The 21,414-nt window shown below is 39.6% G+C and overlaps 4 protein-coding genes across 8 annotated transcripts; all 4 read left to right on the forward strand.

The window, feature by feature from the left end:
* Positions 1-148: 148 nt before the first annotated feature.
* Positions 149-4,292, forward strand: mettl27 (methyltransferase like 27). 3 transcript variants are annotated; one of them, XM_042498601.2, is made up of 7 exons: positions 149-201; positions 296-368; positions 1,191-1,321; positions 1,686-1,814; positions 2,699-2,834; positions 3,418-3,510; positions 3,618-4,292. In XM_042498601.2, exons 3-7 carry the CDS (start codon positions 1,202-1,204, stop codon positions 3,824-3,826), a joined length of 687 nt encoding a protein of 228 aa, XP_042354535.2. In that variant the 5' UTR covers positions 149-201; positions 296-368; positions 1,191-1,201; the 3' UTR covers positions 3,827-4,292. The 3 variants fall into 3 exon arrangements, with proteins under 3 accessions (XP_042354535.2, XP_087944409.1, XP_042354536.2); XM_088088283.1 differs by lacking the exons at positions 149-201; positions 296-368 and adding an exon at positions 762-874; XM_042498602.2 differs by lacking the exons at positions 149-201; positions 296-368 and adding an exon at positions 809-1,065.
* A 2,202-nt stretch (positions 4,293-6,494) lies between these two features.
* On the forward strand, positions 6,495-14,084 carry LOC148187276 (methyltransferase-like protein 27). 3 transcript variants are annotated; one of them, XM_088088285.1, is made up of 7 exons: positions 6,495-10,074; positions 10,173-10,245; positions 11,068-11,198; positions 11,563-11,691; positions 12,348-12,483; positions 13,031-13,123; positions 13,231-14,084. In XM_088088285.1, the coding sequence occupies exons 3-7, from the start codon at positions 11,079-11,081 to the stop codon at positions 13,437-13,439; spliced, it is 687 nt and encodes a 228-aa protein (XP_087944411.1). In that variant the 5' UTR covers positions 6,495-10,074; positions 10,173-10,245; positions 11,068-11,078; the 3' UTR covers positions 13,440-14,084. The 3 variants fall into 3 exon arrangements, with proteins under 3 accessions (XP_087944411.1, XP_087944412.1, XP_087944410.1); XM_088088286.1 differs by lacking the exons at positions 6,495-10,074; positions 10,173-10,245 and adding an exon at positions 10,605-10,751; XM_088088284.1 differs by lacking the exons at positions 6,495-10,074; positions 10,173-10,245 and adding an exon at positions 10,619-10,942.
* Positions 14,085-15,415: 1,331 nt separating this feature from the next.
* LOC121952807 (complement C1q-like protein 3) lies at positions 15,416-16,942 on the forward strand. Its single transcript, XM_042499646.2, has 4 exons — positions 15,416-15,699; positions 15,871-15,954; positions 16,054-16,182; positions 16,293-16,942. Exons 1-4 carry the CDS (start codon positions 15,453-15,455, stop codon positions 16,571-16,573), a joined length of 741 nt encoding a protein of 246 aa, XP_042355580.1. The 5' UTR covers positions 15,416-15,452; the 3' UTR covers positions 16,574-16,942.
* Positions 16,943-17,795: 853 nt separating this feature from the next.
* LOC148187277 (uncharacterized) lies at positions 17,796-19,509 on the forward strand. The gene is made up of 4 exons (XM_042499645.2): positions 17,796-18,411; positions 18,585-18,668; positions 18,818-18,946; positions 19,040-19,509. Exons 1-4 carry the CDS (start codon positions 18,081-18,083, stop codon positions 19,318-19,320), a joined length of 825 nt encoding a protein of 274 aa, XP_042355579.2. The 5' UTR covers positions 17,796-18,080; the 3' UTR covers positions 19,321-19,509.
* The last annotated feature ends 1,905 nt before the right edge of the window (positions 19,510-21,414 follow it).

A 21,414-nucleotide genomic window follows, 5' to 3' on the forward strand; every position in this document is an offset into this window, starting at 1 on the left:
TAAAAAAAAATCTGGTCTGTGGTTTCAATATCATTTACACACACACACAAAAAAAAACACAATTCCGTAGAAGAAAAAATGCCGGTCATAATTTTTTTAATGTGTATTTTTCTTTTGGGGATTGTTTTATTGTTCATTGTTGTTGTTAGGGCAGATAGTATGGTGGCCATGAATGCAGCAGCAGGAAAGCAAGGAAACCACGTAAGCTCCTCGCCTTGCTGCTTCCTGATAACGTTAGACTTAGCTCCTAATTCAAAATAACAGCATTTTATGTGTTGTTACATTTGGATTACAGCTGGGAACTAACTAGTCTACATACCCGACTGAAGAACAAGCTGCCACGAAACAAAACAGCGACGCTGCTGCAGGTTAACTGTCTCTGCCATGTGTGCTTATTGCTTGTGTTTTGACAGTAGCAGCATAGGGGGAGGTCAGCCAAGTCCTGCCCTCCAAACAGTGCAAATCAAAGTTTGTTTTCTTTAAAAATGCTTTTACTAAAAGTAAATTATACAGAGATGTGACTTCCATTGTAATAGTTGCACAGTGTTTTAAATAGTTCGCACATTTTCCACACTGAACAAACATTTAAACGCTACACTTGTGTTTTTGCTCCCATTTCTCACAACTTTAAATCACATGTGTGGCATTGTGTGATCAAACTGCACATTTTACAGCGACCTACACACCTGTGTGGTAATGATGCTTCTTAATCAGCATCTTGATATGTCACACCTGTCAGGTGGATGGATTATCTTGGAAGAGAAGTGCTCACTAACACTGATTTTTAACAAACTTGCAGCCAAAATTCAAGAGAAATATATCAACTTAGAGCTAGAAAAAAGTCTTTCTGAGAAAACTGGGAGTCATAACAAAAGTATTGTGTTAAATCTTTTTGTTCAGTCTAGATTAATATAATTGTTAAGAAAATTATCAATTGATTTCATAGAACTGAGTTGGAGATATTTTCAGATTGGTTTGTCTAAACACGATATCACAAAAGAAATCACTGTAAGGCCAAATCCAAGCCAAGATGCAAGTGATCATCTTGTTAGATCTGTAGCTAAGGTATCAGCATACTGAGCTATCATTTTCATTCACATGTTAGATTTATAATCTATAATAAATGGTTGATTGTCTGTTATTAATACTATCATTTGACTATATGGTCTCTGTTGTTTTTCTTTGAACAGGTTTTTATATAATGGCAGCTCCCACTAACACATTTGAAAAAGTGAAAGCAGCAGTCTTATCAGCCCATAAAGGCACCACACCAGCAGAAAAGATAAACTTTTATAACTCCTGGGCAGAGAACTATGAACAGGTGAGATAACTGAAGAACAGTATTGTGATATCAGTAAAATATTGGCAGCGTTTTTGACTTGTTAAATAAAAGGTAATGTACTGATCTCGTGAAAGATGTCTAAAAACATGACTAAGTTAAACTGTTCTAACATTACTGAAAATAATTAGAAATTTCCTAAAATATAACGAAAACACATTTGACGGAATGTTAGAATATTAAAAAAGAATTACAGTTGATTGGATTCTAAATTACTACTATAAATACAGTAGTTTTATGGCTTTTATTTCTTTGTATCTAGCCAAATGTAGTGCTGCAGTGCTCATGCTCACCTTGTTTGTCTATGCTAAAAGCCACTGCTCTTTCTTAAAACTGGTTTGAACAGGATCTGGTAGTTCTGGAGTACCGTGCACCAAGTCTGGCTGCAGACAGCATCTCCTCCCATTTCAGCGGTGACCGTGAATCTGCTGCAGTTTTGGATTTGGCCTGTGGTACAGGTCTGATGGCCAAACAGGTAAACTAAAAAGACAGAGAACCAACTCCTGCTTTTGTTATATCCTGTTCAAACTGAATGAAAAGAAGTAACTGCATGCTCACAGTCATAATTTAATATTTGACAAAAGCCTTTTTTTTCTTTGCTTCTTCCGAGAGTGACATAATTAAAGACATCCCAGAATATTTTCATTTGTGAAAGCAAAACAAGCACAGCATTTAGATATGATATCAAATCACCACGTTTTTTTCTTGTACAGTAGCTATAACATCACACCTCAGAAAGTGATAAAAGAGGACAAAATCACAAAGGGAAAACAACAACAACAAGCAAACCAAAACCAGCATAAAAGATAAATAAGCAGGTAAAATAAATAAATAAAGAGAATAGGGATGGGGTTGGGGGACTAATCTTAGAGTTAAACATTGTTATTAAATGGACAAAATGGGATAAACTCAGTGGTTACAGAGGCACCAGCATACTTACAGATAAAGTTGAGAAGAACAAATTATACATATTTCTGAAACAGGACAGAGTTTTTTATTATTAATCTTGAAGGAATGGTTGAAAATGATCAATAAATGGTCTCCATAAGTAGCCATCTAAGACAGAATTTAATTTATAAAGCGTAATAAACATCCCATTACTCAACCACATTGAAAAAGAAGGTGGTTTTTTGATTTCCAGGACAGTTATAGCATTCTTTTTGCTAAGAATGTTTAAAAATATTTGCTTCTATAAAATATTTTTTTCCTTTTCTGGATCAAAACTTTTAATTAAAACCTTTCCAGTCTTGGTGTAGTGATTTAGAACAGCACAGACCTTATCACTGTCAGTTTTTTGTTTCGTGTTTGTTTGCTTTGACCAGAGGGCCTGAAACAGCCAAATGTCTTTTTGCTGTGCAGATGAAGAGACATGGATTTGGACGATTTTGGGGTATTGATGGAAGCAAAGCTATGTTGGAGAGGGCCAGACAGAGCGGGTTGTACCAGGACCTGAAGCAGTCCATGCTCGGAGAGGGGCCACTACCTGTCCAATGGGGTAAATTAATGGTTTAAATAATTTCACATTGGCCATTCATCACTGTGATTCAGTAGGTCAGGCGTTGGCAACCTCGGGCACAGATGCCACCATCAACACACCGTAGCTAACTAATGGCATACTCAGTATACAGTAGAGTAGAGTTTTTGAAAACGTGCAGGGAACTCGTGAAGAGTTCCAGGTGCATTCAGGGATGCTCAGAAACATCCAAATTTAGAGAGGGGATACAGAATGATACAAAGTGTCATGGTTTAGGAGTCATACCAAGATAGTGCTTATAACCAACGCCTCAAACTACAAAAGGTGAGGACAGAGCTTAAGTTTTTATGGAGCATTTTCAGATGCAACAGATTGACATTCTATTGATATGATACACTGATTAAGAAGACGTTTTATAAATGGCGCTTCATATCAAAAAGGTTGCCGACCCATGCATTACTTAGCTAACTATATAAAGTTATGTTAAAAACAATTCTTATCTTACATGATAGTTAAGCTTTAATGTTATTAATCCTTAGTGTTATCATCAGCAGTACTGTAAACTCTCTTATCTTCTTTACTCCGCTGCCTCTCTTCTCTTCAGGTTTGTTTGATGTTGTCGTGATCGTTGGAGCGCTGAGTGTTGGTCAGGTCCCAGTTGGTGTAGTCAGAGAGATGTGCAAGTCCACCAAACCAGGTGAGATACTGTCTCAACTGCAGTTTTGATTCTTAGTTGTGATTCAGTGTACCCTCACTGTAGGTGAATTTTGAAACCACCACTGCACTCTCACCTGTTTCCACTAGGTGGCTTCATTTGCATGACAACCAGAAATAACGAGGACAATGTGGAATACAAAGTCGCCCTGGAGTGTGAGCTGAAGCAGATGGAGCATGAAGGGCTCTTGACTTGTGTAGAGGTCACTGAGGTTGGAGACTGGGAGAGAGCGGTGTCAGAGCAAGAGGACGGCTATATAGCTGGAACCGTGTACCTCTATAAGAAGCAATGTATGTAGATGTGACATTACACCAGGCAGCTACCTCTAAGGCTGAAAAATTAAGCCAAAAATTAAAGCCATCAAATAGCAGCTTGAGACTGACTTTAGAACAGAGTGAATCCACATAATGAAATCCACACATGGCATCTGTACAGTCTGAGTCAGATCCACCTCTCTCTCCTCCACAGCTCCAACCTCTCAACCAAATATTATCAATTCTGTCCCCAAAAAAACAAGATGACGACTGTTGAAATGCCTAACTGGAAGCTTCAGTATAGAAGTTCAAAAACCAGTGAATAACGTCATGGTTACTATCTTCATTATGTGTACAGTCTATGCATTACACCAGCAAAGTTAAACAACTCAAGAAGATGCAGAATGAAGATATGAAGCTTTATCTGCCAATGTAAATGTAAGACTGGAAATGTTCATGACTAAATGTTTCTTTTTTTACTGAACATTATTAAACAAACAGACATTGTTATTGCCTGTAATTATACAAAATCCAAAGGTCTGTGGCAAATGCACATAATTATGACCACCGAAATAAATATTTAGCAATTGCAGTAATACAATTAGATCATTACAGTGTTCCAGCAACGCTGTGAGCAAAAACATCCTATGACCTCTTAAAGTTCATCTCTGACTGAAGCTAACATCTGTTCATATAATGACTATAATTTATTTTCTTTTTTTCCCTAAAGATGTAGCAATAGAGGCCAAAATAAAATAGAATAAAATACTTGAAACAGTCCAATAAAATCAACAAAAAATTCACAATGTTTCTTCAAGATACAATCTCACAAAGTCTGGTCTCAGAGGGCCAACATATTGTACCTATTTCTCCAAAAGCCATACTAAAAGGTCCATCCTTAAGTACAGAGTAATCGTTTCCATCATGACTAAATGTTTCAGTTGTATTTTTAACAATATTCTTGCTACATGCATGGGCATGTTGCAGTAAAATGAGTATCTGAATTAAACTTCAGATTTCTAAAGATGTACACTATATTGTGGATATGCAGCAAAGTCTTTCTAAAAGAAAATGATTACATGAACATTAGAATTGTGAAATAAACAAAGGCGTAACAAAGGTATTTACAATGTGTCTAGTGTGAAAGATTTAGTGACATCTAGTGGTGAGATTTCAGACTGCAACTAACTGAAACGTCTCCCGCCCGTCATGCATGTAGGAGAACTATAATGGCCAACAAAAAATGCAAATAGCGTAATAGAGTTTTGATTTGTCCATCTGCACTATCAACAAGGATGAGGACCTGCTCCATATGTGGTTAAAAAAGTTTCCTTCTAAGGAAACAAAATGCAACGATTCTTATTTCAGGTGATTATACACAAATGAAAATATGCTTAAGAATATTATATTCAATTTCTGCCAGTTTATCTCCCTAAATCCTTCACACTGAACCTTTAATCAAATAAGCAGGCTAGTTTAATGAGCATGAACAAGAATCATGCACTTTATAAGCCAGCAGAAAGATTTAGATAACAGGAGGTCACATTAATCATAGACCCTTCATTTTCAATTTAGAGCCATTAAAGCAGCAAGTCTTTATAGCTGAAAACGAGTTAAAATGGCTAAGTGAAAAACAACAGTGAAGGAGAAAAAAGGAACGAAGGAAACAGGAGTAACATCATTTCTCCCTTACCAACTCTCCTAAAATCCCTACTTCTCCCACTCCTTTACTCTCTTACCCTAAATCTCCTCATTTCAGATTTTCTTTAAAGTAAAGATGACCCTTAATTTCCCCTGAACACAATCTGAAATTATTTTAGAGCATGTTCAGTTTGCACAGAGCAATTCATAACCCACATCTTGAGGACCTGAGTAAAGGAATGAGATGAAAAAATGCATTTCTCATTTTAAGTCAAGATTGGAGATTTCTTTTAATTCCCTATATTCAAGTTTTGAAGAATTGGACACGTATTTGCATGGCAGACATGTCTTGATTTAAACCCTCAGCCAAGATCATACATTTCATCTACTTGACAACGTCTACACAGTAAAAGGCCTCAGCATTAAGATAAGTGTGTTTCTGTGACTGTTTGTCTGTGTGTGCATTAATAAACACGGTGTATGCACAGCTGTGACTGCATGAGAGGAGGTCATAGTAAAAATGTTCCAGCAGCCTGTAGCAGCTTGCATTTTCTCACCAGCACAGAGATATTGAATCATCTGAGGCCTTGAATCAAACTAGCAAACAAAAACATTTGTTGTTTTTCCCATTCTTTCAGCCAGATGAAGTTTGGAGACGATATAAGACAGGCCAGCTCTGCCGCTGTACCTTTGTGAAGACGTGTGACTGGACAATGAGGGTTGTTGTTGGTTTGCTGTTGCTGCTGCTCGGTCTGTGTGGGTCAGGGGCTCAGGGGGAGGGTGGAGGCCTCGGTGAGGCGGGTGAGATCAGCCAGTTTCAGGAGAAAGCTCCAAGAGATGCAGCTGAGGAACCGACCACAAAGCAAACCACCCCTGACATCTGGGCGGAGGTGAGGGCGCTGAGAGACATGGTGGTGGAGCTCAAGGTGGAGCTGAGGAGCATGGAGGCCAGAGTGAAGGAAAGTGAGAGCCATGTGGATGAAATTAAAGCTGAGCTGATGGTCACCAAGGTGAACGTGGAGCTGCTGCAGAGAGAAAACTCTGGTAGAGACTAGTTCCTCTTCCCGTTGAGTGTATAATCTTATCATGCACATTTACTGTAGTTTCTACTATATCTAATTTTGGGTCAGAAGATAAGATGAAGGTAAACATGCTAATTTGTTGTGCATGTGCAACACTTTGCTCTGCTTTTTAATTCATCAACTCCAGACTTGCAGACATTTCTCAGTAAGCTCTGGCAGTTGACTTTAGCTGTTACTAGAGCCTGAATTATCTATCAAGCCACGTAAAGTTAACGTTGAAGTTTTCCAGAAAGGCAAAAGTTACACCTTAGTAACAACAAAGCATGCAGCTGAAAAACAAAAAAGGCCCATTACCGGCGAGTAAAGTTACAGACTTCTGCCGTCCAACAAGGCTCAGAGGAGGCTGGGCTTTTTTCTTTCGGGGGAGTCCAATGCTAAGCTAGCTGATATTACTGGACGGTGTTAGTGTGTTGCCTTTAAGCCATTTCTTTAATTTTTACAGTTTTGTCCTTTAAATAACTGCTGGAACTCATTTCAGTTGGGAAAAGTTTAACTTTTTGTAAAGATGCTTTTATTTAGAAAATTTGTGATCCATTGACATTACATCCTGTTGGGTCTCTTCCTGTTCAGCCACTTCCTGTTAACTGTCTCTTCCTGGTTCTGCAAAACAGCAAGGCAGACATGTTCATGCTCTGAATTTGATCCTCTACCATCCGCTGAAAAGCATCATAGAGGCAATGCCTTTTCACCAGCTTGTTGATGAAGAAGTGCAACAGTAAAAGGTCAACTTTACTTCGACTCTGTCTTCATTGGCTGTGGTTTAACTCAGTGTTTAGTCAGAGTTTCGACACACTGCACAAGAACATCACAGTGAAAAGACAGCATTTGATGCTTTCAAGTGATGAAGATGGCAGTTAGCAACAAGTCGTCTATGTAACGATAAGCCAGAAGATTTTCATGCATGGAGGTCCTCATTCACAAATGCAGCTGCTAAAGTCCACCTCACAGCAGCCCAAGAATTAGACCTCATGACCAAATGGCAAGGAAAAGAGTCTGGCGAACAGGTGAGACGCATACGCTCTGTGCATGTAAACAACTCCAACCTGGCTCTGCAAAAAGCATGGGAAAGACTGCGAGACTGCTATGCTGCCCCTGAAATCATTGAGAACTCACTGTTCCAGCGTTTGGACAGTTTTCCAAAGATTTCGGCGAAGGATCACACCAAATTACGTGAACTTGGTGATTTGCTCATGGAGATCCAAGGCGCCAAGGAGGATGGATATCTTACAGGCCTTTCATATCTGGATACTTCCCGTGGAATTGGACCAATCGTGGACAAGCTTCCATATGGGCTTCAGGAGAAGTGGTCATCCTCTGGGTCATGGTATAAAGAAGAGAACCATGGTCGCTTTCCACCCTTCGAGTATTTTTGTGATTTTGTGTGCTATGAAGCAAAGAAGCGAAACGACCCTAGCTTCACTCATCAAGGCGGCACCACAACCTCCACAAAACCAGAGAAATCAGTTTGAAAGAACTTTAACAGCAGCAAACCCATCACAGTGCACAAAAAAAGAGGTTTCTGCAACCAATAATGACCCTAACAAGAACTGCCCACTACACAACAAACCACATCCACTTAAAAAAAATGCAGAACATTCAGAAACAAAACTCTAGATGACAGAAACGCCTTCCTCAAAGAGAAAGGAATATGTTTCAAGTGCTGTTCTGCAACCTCCCACCTTACCAAAGACTGCAAGTCTTCTGTGAAGTGCTCTGAATGTGAAAGCACCAATCACGATGCAGCTATGCACCCAGGCCCATCATCTCAACCCGTCAAGGCTCCTCCACCACCACAAGAGAACGGCGGGGAGGGAGAAGATCATTCTAACGTGACTGATGTTAGAACAAGCTGCACAAAGGTATGTGATCTGGGTCAGTGGGGTCGTTCGTGCTCTAAGATCTGCCTTGCAATGATATACCCAAAGGGTTCTAAGGACCAGGCCATTAAAGCCTATGTAATTCTGGATGACCAGAGCAATTGCTCTTTAGCCAAACCAGAGTTCTTCAATCTGTTCAGTGTGGATAGCAAGCCATTCTCATACCATCTCACAACTTGCTCAGGCATCATATGGCAAAAAGGCAGAGCGATTCCAGATTGAGTCACTGGACAACAAGGTTCTCATCTCCCTTCCCCCACTTCTTGAGTGCCATGAAATCCCAAACAACCAAGCTGAGATCCCCACACCAAGCGCAGTTTTGCACCAGCCCCATCTCCATCACATCGCCAAGCACATCCCAGAATTGGATCCAGAAGCAGAAATCCTGCTGCTGCTTGGAAGAGACATGCTCAGGGCACACAGGGTCAGACAACAGGTAAATGGACCCCACGATGCTCCCTTTGCCCAACGTCTGGATCTGGTCTGGGTAGTGATAGGAGAGGTGTGCTTAAGTAATGTGCATAAGCCAGCAGTTAATGTGTTCAAGACCAGTGTTTTGGACAGTCATCGCCATTCAATTTTTCCACCTTGTATGAGCTTCATGCATGTAAAGGAAGCACAAGAGAGCTTCGACAGGCCTGGCAAGTCACCGGACAAGATACTTGGACAGTCAGTGTTCAACCGTACTGAGCATGACAACAAACTTGCTCCATCAGTTGAGGACATCCTCTTCCTAAAGATAATGGACACAAATGTCTACAGAGACAATGCTAACAGCTGGGTTGCCCCACTCCCATTCAGAGAACCACGACAACGTTTGCCGAACAGGCAGTCAAACAGTTCATGTCCCTGCAGTAAACACTAAAAAGGAAACCTGATATGCAGGACCAGTATGTAGCATTCATGGAAAAGATCTTCCGTAACGATCATGCTGAGGTAGAGCCACCATTGAACAAAGTTGAGGAATGCTGGTATCTCCCATCGTTTGGGGTATGCCACCCCCAAAAGCCCAATCAGATTAGGGTAGTTTTCGATTTCAGTGCTCAGTACTATGGCGTCTCCCTCAATGATGTGCTCCTCACAGGTCCCGACCTTAACAACTCACTCCTCAGTGTGCTTCTACGCTTTCGGAAAGAAAGAGTTGCAATCTTGGCAGACATCCAGCAGATGTTCCGCTGCTTTTTGGTGCACGAAGACCATCGCAACTTCCTCCGTTTTTTTATGGCACCAGGACAATGACCTCAGTAAGCCGGTAATCGAGTACCGGATGAAGGTTCATGTTTTCGGCAATGCACCATCTCCTCCGGGTTCTCCAGCTTCCTCCCACACTCCAAAGACGTGCAGCTCAGGTCGATTGGTGAATATAAATTGCCCTTAGGTGTGACTATATGTGTCGGCCCTGCGATAGTCTGGCAATGTGTACCCCGCCTTCCGCCCAATGACAGCTGGGATTGGCTCCTGCCCCCCCGCAACCCTTACGAGGACAGGTGGTTACAGAAAATGACTGACTGACTGACTGGTTTCAATATCATTTACACAAAAAAACACAAGTATTTCCGTAGAAGAAAAAATGCTGGTCATAATTTTTTAAATGTGTATTTTTTTTTGCGGATTGTTTTATTGTTCATTATTGTGTTTAGGGCAGATAGTATGGTGGCCATGAATGCAGCAGCAGGGAAGCAACGAAATCACGTAAGCTCCTCACCACCGCTGCTGCTTCCGCATAACATTAGACTTTGGTCCTAATTCAAAATCACAGCGTTTTATGTTCTGCTATATTTGGATTACAGCTGGGAACCAACTAGTCTACATACTCGACTGAAGAACAAGCTGCCACGAAACAAAACAGCGTCGCTCCTGCAGGTAACTGTCACCATGTGTGCTCATTGCTTGTGTTTTGATAGTCACAGCATAGGGGGAGGTCAGCCAAGTCCTGCTCTCCAAACAGTGAAAATCAAAGATTGTTTTTTTTAAAAATGCTTTTATTACTAAAAGTAAATTATACAGAGATGTGACTTCCATTGTAATAGTTGCACAGTATTTTAAATCGTTTGCACATTTTCCACACTGAACAAACATTTAAACGCAACACTTGTGTTTTTGCTCACGTTTTTTCACAACTTTAAATCACATGTGTGGCATTGTGTGATCAAACTGCACATTTTACAGCGACCTACACACCTGTGTGGTAATGATGCTTCTTAATCAGCATCTTGATATGTCACACCTGTCAGGTGGATGGATTATCTTGGAAGAGAAGTGCTCACTAACACTGCTTTTTAACAAACTTGCAACCAAAATTTAAGAGAAATATATTAACTTAGAGCTAGAAAAAAGTCTTTCTGAGAAAACTGGGAGCCAAAACAAAAGTATTGTGTTAAATCTTTTTGTTCAGTCTAGATTAATATAATTGTTAAGAAAATTATCAATTGATTTCATAGAACTGAGTTGGAGATATTTTCAGATTGGTTTGTCTAAACACGATATCACAAAAGAAATCACTGTAAGGCCAAATCCAAGCCAAGATGCAAGTGATCATCTTGTTAGATCTGTAGCTAAGGTATCAGCATACTGAGCTATCATTTTCATTCACATGTTAGATTTATAATCTATAATAAATGGTTGATTGTCTGTTATTAATACTATCATTTGACTATATGGTCTCTGTTGTTTTTCTTTGAACAGGTTTTTATATAATGGCAGCTCCCACTAACACATTTGAAAAAGTGAAGGCAGCAGTCTTATCAGCCCATAAAGGCACCACACCAGCAGAAAAGATAAACCTTTACAACTCCTGGGCAGAGAACTATGAACAGGTGAGATAACTGAAGAACAGTATTGTGATATCAGTCAAATATTGGCAGCGTTTTTGACTTGTTAAATAAAAGGTAATGTACTGATCTCGTGAAAGATGTCTAAAAACATGACTAAGTTAAACTGTTCTAACATTACTGAAAATAATTAGAAATTTCCTAAAATATAACGAAAACACATTTGACGGAATGTTAGAATATTAAAAAAGAATTACAGTTGATTGGATTCTAAATTACTACTATAAATACAGTAGTTTTATGGCTTTTATTTCTTTGTATCTAGCCAAATGTAGTGCTGCACTGCTCATGTTCACCTTGTTTGTCTATGCTAAAAGCCACTGCTCTTTCTTAAAACTGGTTTGAACAGGATCTGGTAGTTCTGGAGTACCGTGCACCAAGTCTGGCTGCAGACAGCATCTCCTCCCATTTCAGCGGTGACCGTGAATCTGCTGTAGTTTTGGATTTGGCCTGTGGTACAGGTCTGATGGCCAAACAGGTAAACTAAAAAGACAGAGAACCAACTCCTACTTTTGTTATATCCTGTTCAAACTGAATGAAAAGAAGTAACTGCATGCTCACAGTCATAATTTAATATTTGACAAAAGCCTTTTTTTTCTTTGCTTCTTCTGAGAGTGACATAATTAAAGACATCCCAGAATATTTTCATTTGTGAAAGCAAAACAAGCACAGCATTTAGATATGATATCAAATCACCACGTTTTTTTCTTGTACAGTAGCTATAACATCACACCTCAGAAAGTGATAAAAGAGGACAAAATCACAAAGGGAAAACAACAACAACAAGCAAACCAAAACCAGCATAAAAGATAAATAAGCACGTAAAATAAATAAATAAAGAGAATAGGGATGGGGTTGGGGGACTCATCTTAGAGTTAAACATTGTTATTAAATGGACAAACTGGGATAAACTCAGTGGTTACAGAGGCACCAGCATACTTACAGATAAAGCTGAGAAGAACAAATTATACATATTTTTGAAACAGGACAGAGTTTTTATTATTAATCTGAAGGAATGGTTGAAAATGATCAAATAAATGGTATCCATAAGTAGCCATCGTCAGTTTTTTGTTTCCGTGTTTGTTTGCTTTGACCAGAGGGCATGAAACAGCCGAATGTCTTTTTGCTGTGCAGATGAAGAGACATGGATTTGGACGATTTTGGGGTATTGATGGAAGCAAAGCTATGTTGGAGAGGGCCAGACAGAGCGGGTTGTACCAGGACCTGAAGCAGTCCATGCTCGGAGAGGGGCCACTACCTGTCCAATGGGGTAAATTAATGGTTTAAATAATTTCACATTGGCCATTCATCACTGTGATTCAGTAGGTCAGGCGTTGGCAACCTCGGGCACAGATGCCACCATCAACACACCGTAGCTAACTAATGGCATACTCAGTATACAGTAGAGTAGAGTTTTTGAAAACGTGCAGGGAACTCGTGAAGAGTTCCAGGTGTGGGATACAGAATGATACAAAGTGTCATGGTTAGGGAGTCATAGCAAGATAGTGCTTATAACCAACGCCTCAAACTACAAAAGGTGAGGACAGAGCTTAAGTTTTTATGGAGCATTTTCAGATGCAACAGATTGACATTATATTTATATGATACACTGATTAAGAAGACGTTTTATAAATGGCGCTTCATATCAAAAAGGTTGCCGACCCATGCATTACTTAGCTAACTATATAAAGTTATGTTAAAAACAATTCTTATCTTACATGATAGTTAAGCTTTAATGTTATTAATCCTTAGTGTTATCATCAGCAGTACTGTAAACTCTCTTATCTTCTTTACTCCGCTGCCTCTCTTCTCTTCAGGTTTGTTTGATGTTGTCATGATCGTTGGAGCGCTGAGTGTTGGTCATGTCCAGGTTGGTGTAGTCAGAGAGATGTGCAAGTCCACCAAACCAGGTGAGATGCTGTCTCAACTGCAGTTTTGATTCTTAGTTGTGATTCAGTGTACCCTCGCTGTCGGTGAATTTTGAAACCACCACTGCACTCTCACCTGTTTCCACTAGGTGGCTTCATTTGCATGACAACCAGAAATAACGAGGACAATGTGGAATACAAAGTCGCCCTGGAGTGTGAGCTGAAGCAGATGGAGCATGAAGGGCTCTTGACTTGTGTAGAGGTCACTGAGGTTGGAGACTGGGAGAGAGCGGTGTCAGAGCAAGAGGACGGCTATATAGCTGGAACCGTGTACCTCTATAAGAAGCAATGTATGTAGATGTGACATTACACCAGGCAGCTACCTCTAAGGCTGAAAAATTAAGCCAAAAATTAAAGCCATCAAATAGCAGCTTGAGACTGATTTTAGAACAGAGTGAATCCACATAATGAAATCCACACATGGCATCTGTACAGTCTGAGTCAGATCCACCTCTCTCTCCTCCACAGCTCCAACCTCTCAACCAAATATTGTCAATTCTGTCCCCAAAAAACAAGATGACGACTGTTGAAATGCCTAACTGGAAGCTTCAGTATAGAAGTTCAAAAACCAGTGAATAACGCCATGGTTGCTATCTTCATATGTGTACAGTCTATGCATTACACCAGCAAAGGTAAACAACTCAAGAAGATGCAGAATGAAGATATGAAGCTTTATCTGCCAATGTAAATGTAAGACTGGAAATGTTCATGACTAAATGTTTCTTTTTTGTAATTAAGGTTTTTTATTGAACACTATTAAACAAATTAAGTTTAATAATGTTCTGTTTTTATCGAATACACTGATTCTTTAGAAAATGCTGATCAGTCTCTGGACAGCTGCCTCGAAGACAAATGTCTATACGTTTACTGCCTGTATCAAATAATGTGATTCTGAATCTGACCTCCTTCTTGTTTCATCACATAAAATATTCAATTAATCAAAGACTCATTGACGTTCTGTTTCTTGTCATTGATTGTAGATCTTCATATAGAAACTTTACATGAACTGCAATGATGTTCACATACTGCAAATGTTTAGATTCAACTCTTTACTTCAGATGCTCTGGAAATATTGCGAATAAACATAAAAAAGGATGAGAAAAAAAACATCATTTGTGTCAGTTTCTCTCTTTGTGAGTACAGAGATAATATGAATACACCTGATATCATGAACACATGTTACCATGACAACTTGACTGCAATGGTTTACCTTAAAATTTAATGAAATTTAATTTCAATTAACAGTCTGTTTACACAAACACAAATAGTGAAAGTACTACTTTCTAGTACAAAACCCATACAATCTGTTATTCAACCTGCATTTGGATCTGCCTCAAAATAAAACATAGCGAAATATTTTTATACTGTTTTTTTTTTTAATCACTTTCGGGTTTTTCTTTCAAATAAAAACTGCCAAAAGAATGTCTGTATAGTGTTGCCATAGTGAAGTCAACTTTTGAAAAATTTTACCGAGGTAAACAAAAACATAACCAAAATACTATAAAATACACTATAATCAGAAATCTAAACAACACTTCACAAAGTGATTCACTCAAATGTTAGAGGAGGGGTTTGTCCTGACATTGTTATTGCATGTAGTTATACAAAATCCAAAGGTCTGTGGCAAATGCACATATTTATGACCACCAAAATAAACATTTAGCAATTACAGTAATAAAATTAGATCATTACAGTGTTCCAGCAACGCTGAGAGCAAAAACGTCCCATGACCACTTAAAGTTGATTTCCCCCAAACACAATCTGAAGTTATTTTAGAGCATGTTCAATTTGCACAGAGCAATGCATAACCCACATCTTGAGGACCTGAGTAAAAGAATGAGCTTGAAAAAATGCATTTCTCATTTTGAGTCAAGATTGGAGATTTCTTTTAATTCCCTATATTCAAGTTTTGAAGAATTGGACATGTATTTGCATGGCAGTCATGTCTTGATTTAAACCCTCAGCCAAGATTGTACATTTCATCCACTTGACAACGTCTACACAGTAAAAGGCCTCAGCATTAAGATAAGTGTGTTTCTGTGACTGTTTGTCTGTGTGTGTATTAATAAACACGGTGTATGCACAGCTGTGACTGCATGAGAGGAGGTCATAGTAAAAATGTTCCAGCAGCCTGTAGCAGCTTGTATTTTCTCACCAGCACAGAGATATTGAATCATCTGAGGCTTTGAATCAAACTAGCAAACAAAAACATTTGTTGTTTTTCCCATTCTTTCAGCCAGATGAAGTTTGGAGACGATATAAGACAGGCCAGCTCTGCCGCTGTACCTTTGTGAAGACGTGTGACTGGACAATGAGGGTTGTTGTTGGTTTGCTGTTGCTGCTGCTCGGTCTGTGTGGGTCAGGGGCTCAGGGGGAGGGTGGAGGCCTCGGTGAGGCGGGTGAGATCAGCCAGTTTCAGGAGAAAGCTCCAAGAGATGCAGCTGAGGAACCGACCACAAAGCAAACCACCCCTGACATCTGGGCGGAGGTGAGGGCGCTGAGAGACATGGTGGTGGAGCTCAAGGTGCGCGTGGATCTGCTGCAGAGAGAGAACTCTGGTACAGACTGGTTCCTCTTCCTGTTAAGTGCTGATAATGTCTCCATTAACAGTTTAACTAAAGTGTGTGATCTTGTCATGGACATATACAGCACTTTCTGGGCACATGGTCGAATATTAGTTTAACAGATTGTGCATGTAAACAGTTTCCTCTGCACTGCATTAACTCCAGAGTTGCAGACCAGACTGAGCAGCAGTGAGAGGGAACTTCTCGTTAGCAAGTCCAGGATTGATCAGCTGGAGAGACAAAATGCAGGTGATGATTGAACCGTCCTATTCACTATACACACACACACACTACATTTTTAGCCCAGGTAAGTAAAATGCTCTACATTAACTTTTTCTGTGTTAACAGAGAGGCCAAAGGTGGCCTTTTATGCAGCTCTGACTGATGCAGGTTATGTTGGACCACAAAACACAGACATCACACTGAAATACAGCAAGGTCTTCACCAACATTGGCAATGCTTACAATCCAGCTACAGGTAATAAACTGCAGCTCACACTGACATGTTTGGTCATGGTCATATATATAAATTATATACTGTATGTACATATCAACTGTTATTGTTTTCTCTCTACTCTTACTCTGTAGGTTTCTTCATAGCACCAGTCCGAGGGGTCTACTATTTCCAGTTCACTGTGTGTGGTAACCACACAGGTCTAGTGGGTGTGTATGTGTACAAAAACAACCAGCGGATCATGTTTAATGTTGAGTGGAAGGAAGACGCACATTTTAAGTATTTCACTAACTCTGTTGTCTTGGAGCTGATGGCAGGAGATAAGGTTCACCTGGTTCTCCCATCAACCTTTGCTGTCTATGACAGTGTAGATAACCACAGCACTTTCAGTGGCTCTCTTCTCTTCGCACTGTAAGAACTGTTCAGTCTGCTGTGTTATTGATTTATCATAAACTCTGTTTTTATCGATTACACTGATTCTTTAGAAAATGCTGATAAATCTCTGCACAGCTGCCTCGAAGACAAATGTCTGTATGTTTACTGCCTGTATCAAATAATGTGATTCTGAATCTGACCTCCTTCTTGTTTCATCACATAAAATATTCAGTTAATCAAAGACTCATTGACGTTCTGTTTCTTGTCATTGATTGTAGATCTTCATATAGAAACTTTACATGAACTGCAATGATGTTCACATACTGCAAATGTTTAGATTCAACTCTGGGTTTACTCCAGATGCTCTGGAAATATCGCGAATAAATGTAAAAAAGGGTGATAAAAAAGACATCATGTGTCAGTTTCTATCTTTGTGAGTACAGAGATAATATGAATACACTTGATATCATGAAAATGTGTTACCATGACAACTTGACTGCAATGGTTTACCTTTTTGACTTTTTGCACACTGAAAATGACCCCTTGTTTTCACCTAAACACAACATGAAGTGATTGCTGTCTATGATAAACTTCGGCTGATACACTTCTTACAGTGGAGAAATACTGCCCTCCAGTGATAAAAGTTTAGTTCGGCATTAATGTGTCTGATGATATGAATATAAATTGTATTTGAGACTGTGTTCAATCTTCAAATTTAATTTCAATTAACAGTCTGTTTACACAAACACAAATAGTGAAAGTATTACTTTCTAGTACAAAACCCATACAATTTGTTATTCAACCTGCATTTGGATCTGCCTCAAAATAAACATAGACACAAACACATTTTTTTTTAATCACTTTCGGGTTTTTCTTTCAAATAAAAACTGCCAAAAGAATGTATGTATAGTGTTGCCATAGTGAAGTCAACTTTTGAAAAATGTTACCAAGGTAAACAAAAACATAACCAAAATACTATAAAATACACTATAATCAGAAATCTAAACAACACTTCACAAAGTGATTCACTCAAATGTTAGAGGAGGGGTTTGTCCTCATATCTAGTGAGAGTGAATGATCATGTGACTCCTGAATGCGATAGACCTTTATGTTGGCCAAACAGAGCTGAAGTACTGTTGTTACCACCAGAGGGCTCAAAAGAACAGATACTAAGTTCAGACAGAGTGGAAAAAAGTTTTCCTCCCTTCTCAGAATTGAATCAGATAACCCTCATTCACAGTAAAAGGCCTCAGCATTAATATAAGTGTGTTTCTGTGACTGTTTGTCTGTGTGTGTATTAATAAACACGGTGTATGCACAGCTGTGACTGCATGAGAGGAGGTCATAGTAAAAATGTTCCAGCAGCCTGTAGCAGCTTGCATTTTCTCACCAGCACACAGATATTGAATCATCTGAGGCCTTGAATCAAACTAGCAAACAAAAACATTTGTTGTTTTTCCCATTCTTTCAGCCAGATGAAGTTTGGAGACGATATAAGACAGGCCAGCTCTGCCGCTGTACCTTTGTGAAGACGTGTGACTTGGACAATGAGGGTTGTTGTTGGTTTGCTGTTGCTGCTGCTCGGTCTGTGTGGGTCAGGGGCTCAGGGGGAGGGTGGAGGCCTCGGTGAGGCAGGTGAGATCAGCCAGTTTCAGGAGAAAGCTCCAAGAGATGCAGCTGAGGAACTGACCACAAAGCAAACCACCCCTGACATCTGGGCAGAGGTGAGGGCACTGAGAGACATGGTGGTGGAGCTCAAGGTGGAGCTGAGGAACATGGAGGCCAGAGTGAAGGATAGTGAGAGCCATGTGGATGAAATGAAAGCTGAGCTGATGGTCACCAAGGTGCACGTGGAGCTGCTGCAGAGAGAAAACTCTGGTAGAGACTGGTTCCTCTTCCTGTTGAGTGTTTGACTTCTATGATCTTATTATGCACATTTACTGTAGTTTCTATTATATCTAATTTTGGGTCAGAAGATAAGATGAAGGTAAACATGCTAATTTGTTGTGCATGTAAACAGTTTGCTCTGCTTTTTAATTCATCAACTCCAGACTTGCAGACCAGACTGAGCAGCAGTGAGAGTGAACTTCTTGTTTGTAAGTCAAGGATTGAGCAGCTGGAGAGAGAAAATGCAGGTGACGGTTGTATCTTCCTATTTACCACACACACACACACACACACACACACACACACACACACACACACACACACACACACACACACACACATTACTTACATAGTCAGTTTACATGTCATGACATTCACTGACTCTTTGTGTTAACAGAGAGACTAAAGGTGGCCTTCTACGCAGCTCTGACTGATGCAGGACAAGTTGGACCGTTCAACACAGCCATCACACTGAAATACAGCAAGGTCTTCACCAACATCGGCAATGCTTACAATCCAGCTACAGGTAATAAACTGCAGCTCACATGAACATGTGTGTTCGTATCAGTTTACATAAATCAGCTGTTATTGATTCTCATTTTCTTCTTTCACTCTGTAGGTTTCTTCACAGCACCAGTCAAAGGAGTCTATTCTCTCCAGTTCACTGTGTGCAGTAACCGTACAGGTTATATGGGTGTACAATTGTACAAGAACAGCCAGCGGATTTTGTATAATGATGAGCGTAAGGAAGAACCGGGTCTTGAATATATGACTAAGTCTGTTGTCTTGGAGCTGATGGCAGGAGATGAAATTCACCTGGTTCTCCCATCAGACTATTCTCTCTATGACAGTGTAAATAACCACAATACTTTCAGTGGCTCTCTTCTCTTCACACTTTAAAGATGTTTTTCAGGTGATTGATATATCACAACTGTTGTTACTGCATACACTGTGCAGATAAATCTCTGCACCGCTGCCTACAGGACAAATATGTATACATGTACTGCCTGTATCAAATAACATGATTCTGAATCTGACTTCATCTTGTGTCATGAAGACAACTTTCAAATAAATCAAAGACTCATTGAAGTTCTGTTCTTATCATTGAGTGTACATCATATCAAAACCTAACATGAACTGCACTGATGTTCACTCCTGTAACTGTAGCTGGGTCAAACTAAAGCCTGAGTGAGGTTTTATTGAGCCATATTAACTCCAGTCTCAGTGCTCATTGCCATGATGGTAAAGCCTCTGGGTGCTCTTGGGAGATGACGGGGCAAATTCAGTCTGTAAGTGGTTTAAATGTTAACTTGAAACAGTGAACAACAGGCTGTGGAGAATGTTTTCTCTCATTTGGTGGGTGTGTCAGAAGTGTAACCCTATCAGCAGCGACATGTAAATAAACACTGCTGTATTAAAATACAGTGTGCATGGTGGTAATGCTGTAAAGATTGCCAATCATCAAGAAGAGGAAGGCACTTTTCCGTTTGAGTAAATATTTGTAACGTTCTGTCAGGGCGGAACCATGGATGTATAAAGAGAGCTGGATACAGTATTGGAGGTGGGCTCCCTTTCATTCTTATGAAAGCTGCTCAGTAACACATGAAGCGAAAAAAAACTGGATTTACGTGGTATGACATTACCCAGATCTTCTCCATTGAGGGGCCCATAGAGGAAGCGCATTTGAGACTTTTGGCAGCTGAGCGGTGAAGTTCCAGTTTAGTGCTCCGCGAACTTGATAAGGGATAAAATGATTTAATCTCCTAGACTTTTGAAATGTTATCAGACCAAGTGGAACAAATCCTGCAATTGAAAGTCATTTTGCAGGGGTTGTGATGCTAAAAAAAATGTATACACTGATTTATCTCTTTTACATGTAAGTCTACAGGGAAAAGTATTTTTGGGCCCAATGGCATCACAGGAGAATCTCAGACATTCTAACTCCACATTTGGCCAATATGTAAAAAATGGTGTCAAAACCTGGTGCTGTTCCTGTGAGCTTGGGCTGAAAGTGCCCCTGGTGTAGCCAGAAGATATCTAGGCCGAGACTTCCTTCCATTGTTTACAACTGGATTAACAAATTGAGACAGGTGAAGATAACATTCTGGCTAATCTCTGCAAACAGTTATCTACATATAAATGCAGGTAAATCAGTAAAAAAAACTTTGCCAGACAATAGCTAGTGGGTTCAGAGAATGCATTATAACAATCCACAGTTTTCCGACACAGCTGTTATCATTAGCAGTAAGTATTAAGATCATTTACCTAAGTTTGAAAAACAAAACAAAAACATATATGTATGTATATATGTATATATGTGTGTGTGTACGTGTGTGTGTGTGTGTGTGTGTGTGTGATTGTGTGTATGCGAGTGTTACAGTAATGGTTTAAAACTTCTACTTCTTACAGCCTTTTTTGGTGGCATGTCTCCAGTCTTGGTCATGTGTCAGAGTATTTGCACATGGCACAAAACCTGCCCTCATAGTTTAGGGGGCGTTACCTATGCTAATTGATGACTTATGGTCAAGTGGCATTCAGCATCGAGCACACCTGGATAAAAGCAGATTTGGATGGTTAAGAACGTCTGGTGCATCTGGAGTTGACTGCTATTATGTTTTCTTTTACCAGATAATTAAAAGAAAATATAAGAGAAATTTAAGAGAATGTTGCTGCATGAGGCCCATTGTACCCAAAATGACAGACTTCCTGTCCTTGCTTTAGCTTCCCCAAACTTTTTTTGTTATTAATGTATTCAAAAATCACAATAATAATATTTAATTTAAAAAAAAAAGTTGAAATCAGGGGCTTCAAAGCAATATAAAAAGAAACTTTCCCTATATTACAGAATCACTTTTAGGGCATTTTGCTGCATAAACTGTCTCAATGGCAATGATGGATCTGCTCGGAAGAGATTATGATTACACACAAAAAAGGATTTTCTAAGAACTAAAGAAGAGTGAGGGAGATAAGTGGATGAGGGAGAGGGTTTCCCTC

This window comes from Plectropomus leopardus, chromosome 15 (assembly GCF_026936395.1).
Source record: "Plectropomus leopardus strain MGB_pleo_1.0 chromosome 15, ASM2693639v1, whole genome shotgun sequence".
In the NCBI taxonomy this organism is placed as follows: domain Eukaryota; kingdom Metazoa; phylum Chordata; class Actinopteri; order Perciformes; family Serranidae; genus Plectropomus; species Plectropomus leopardus.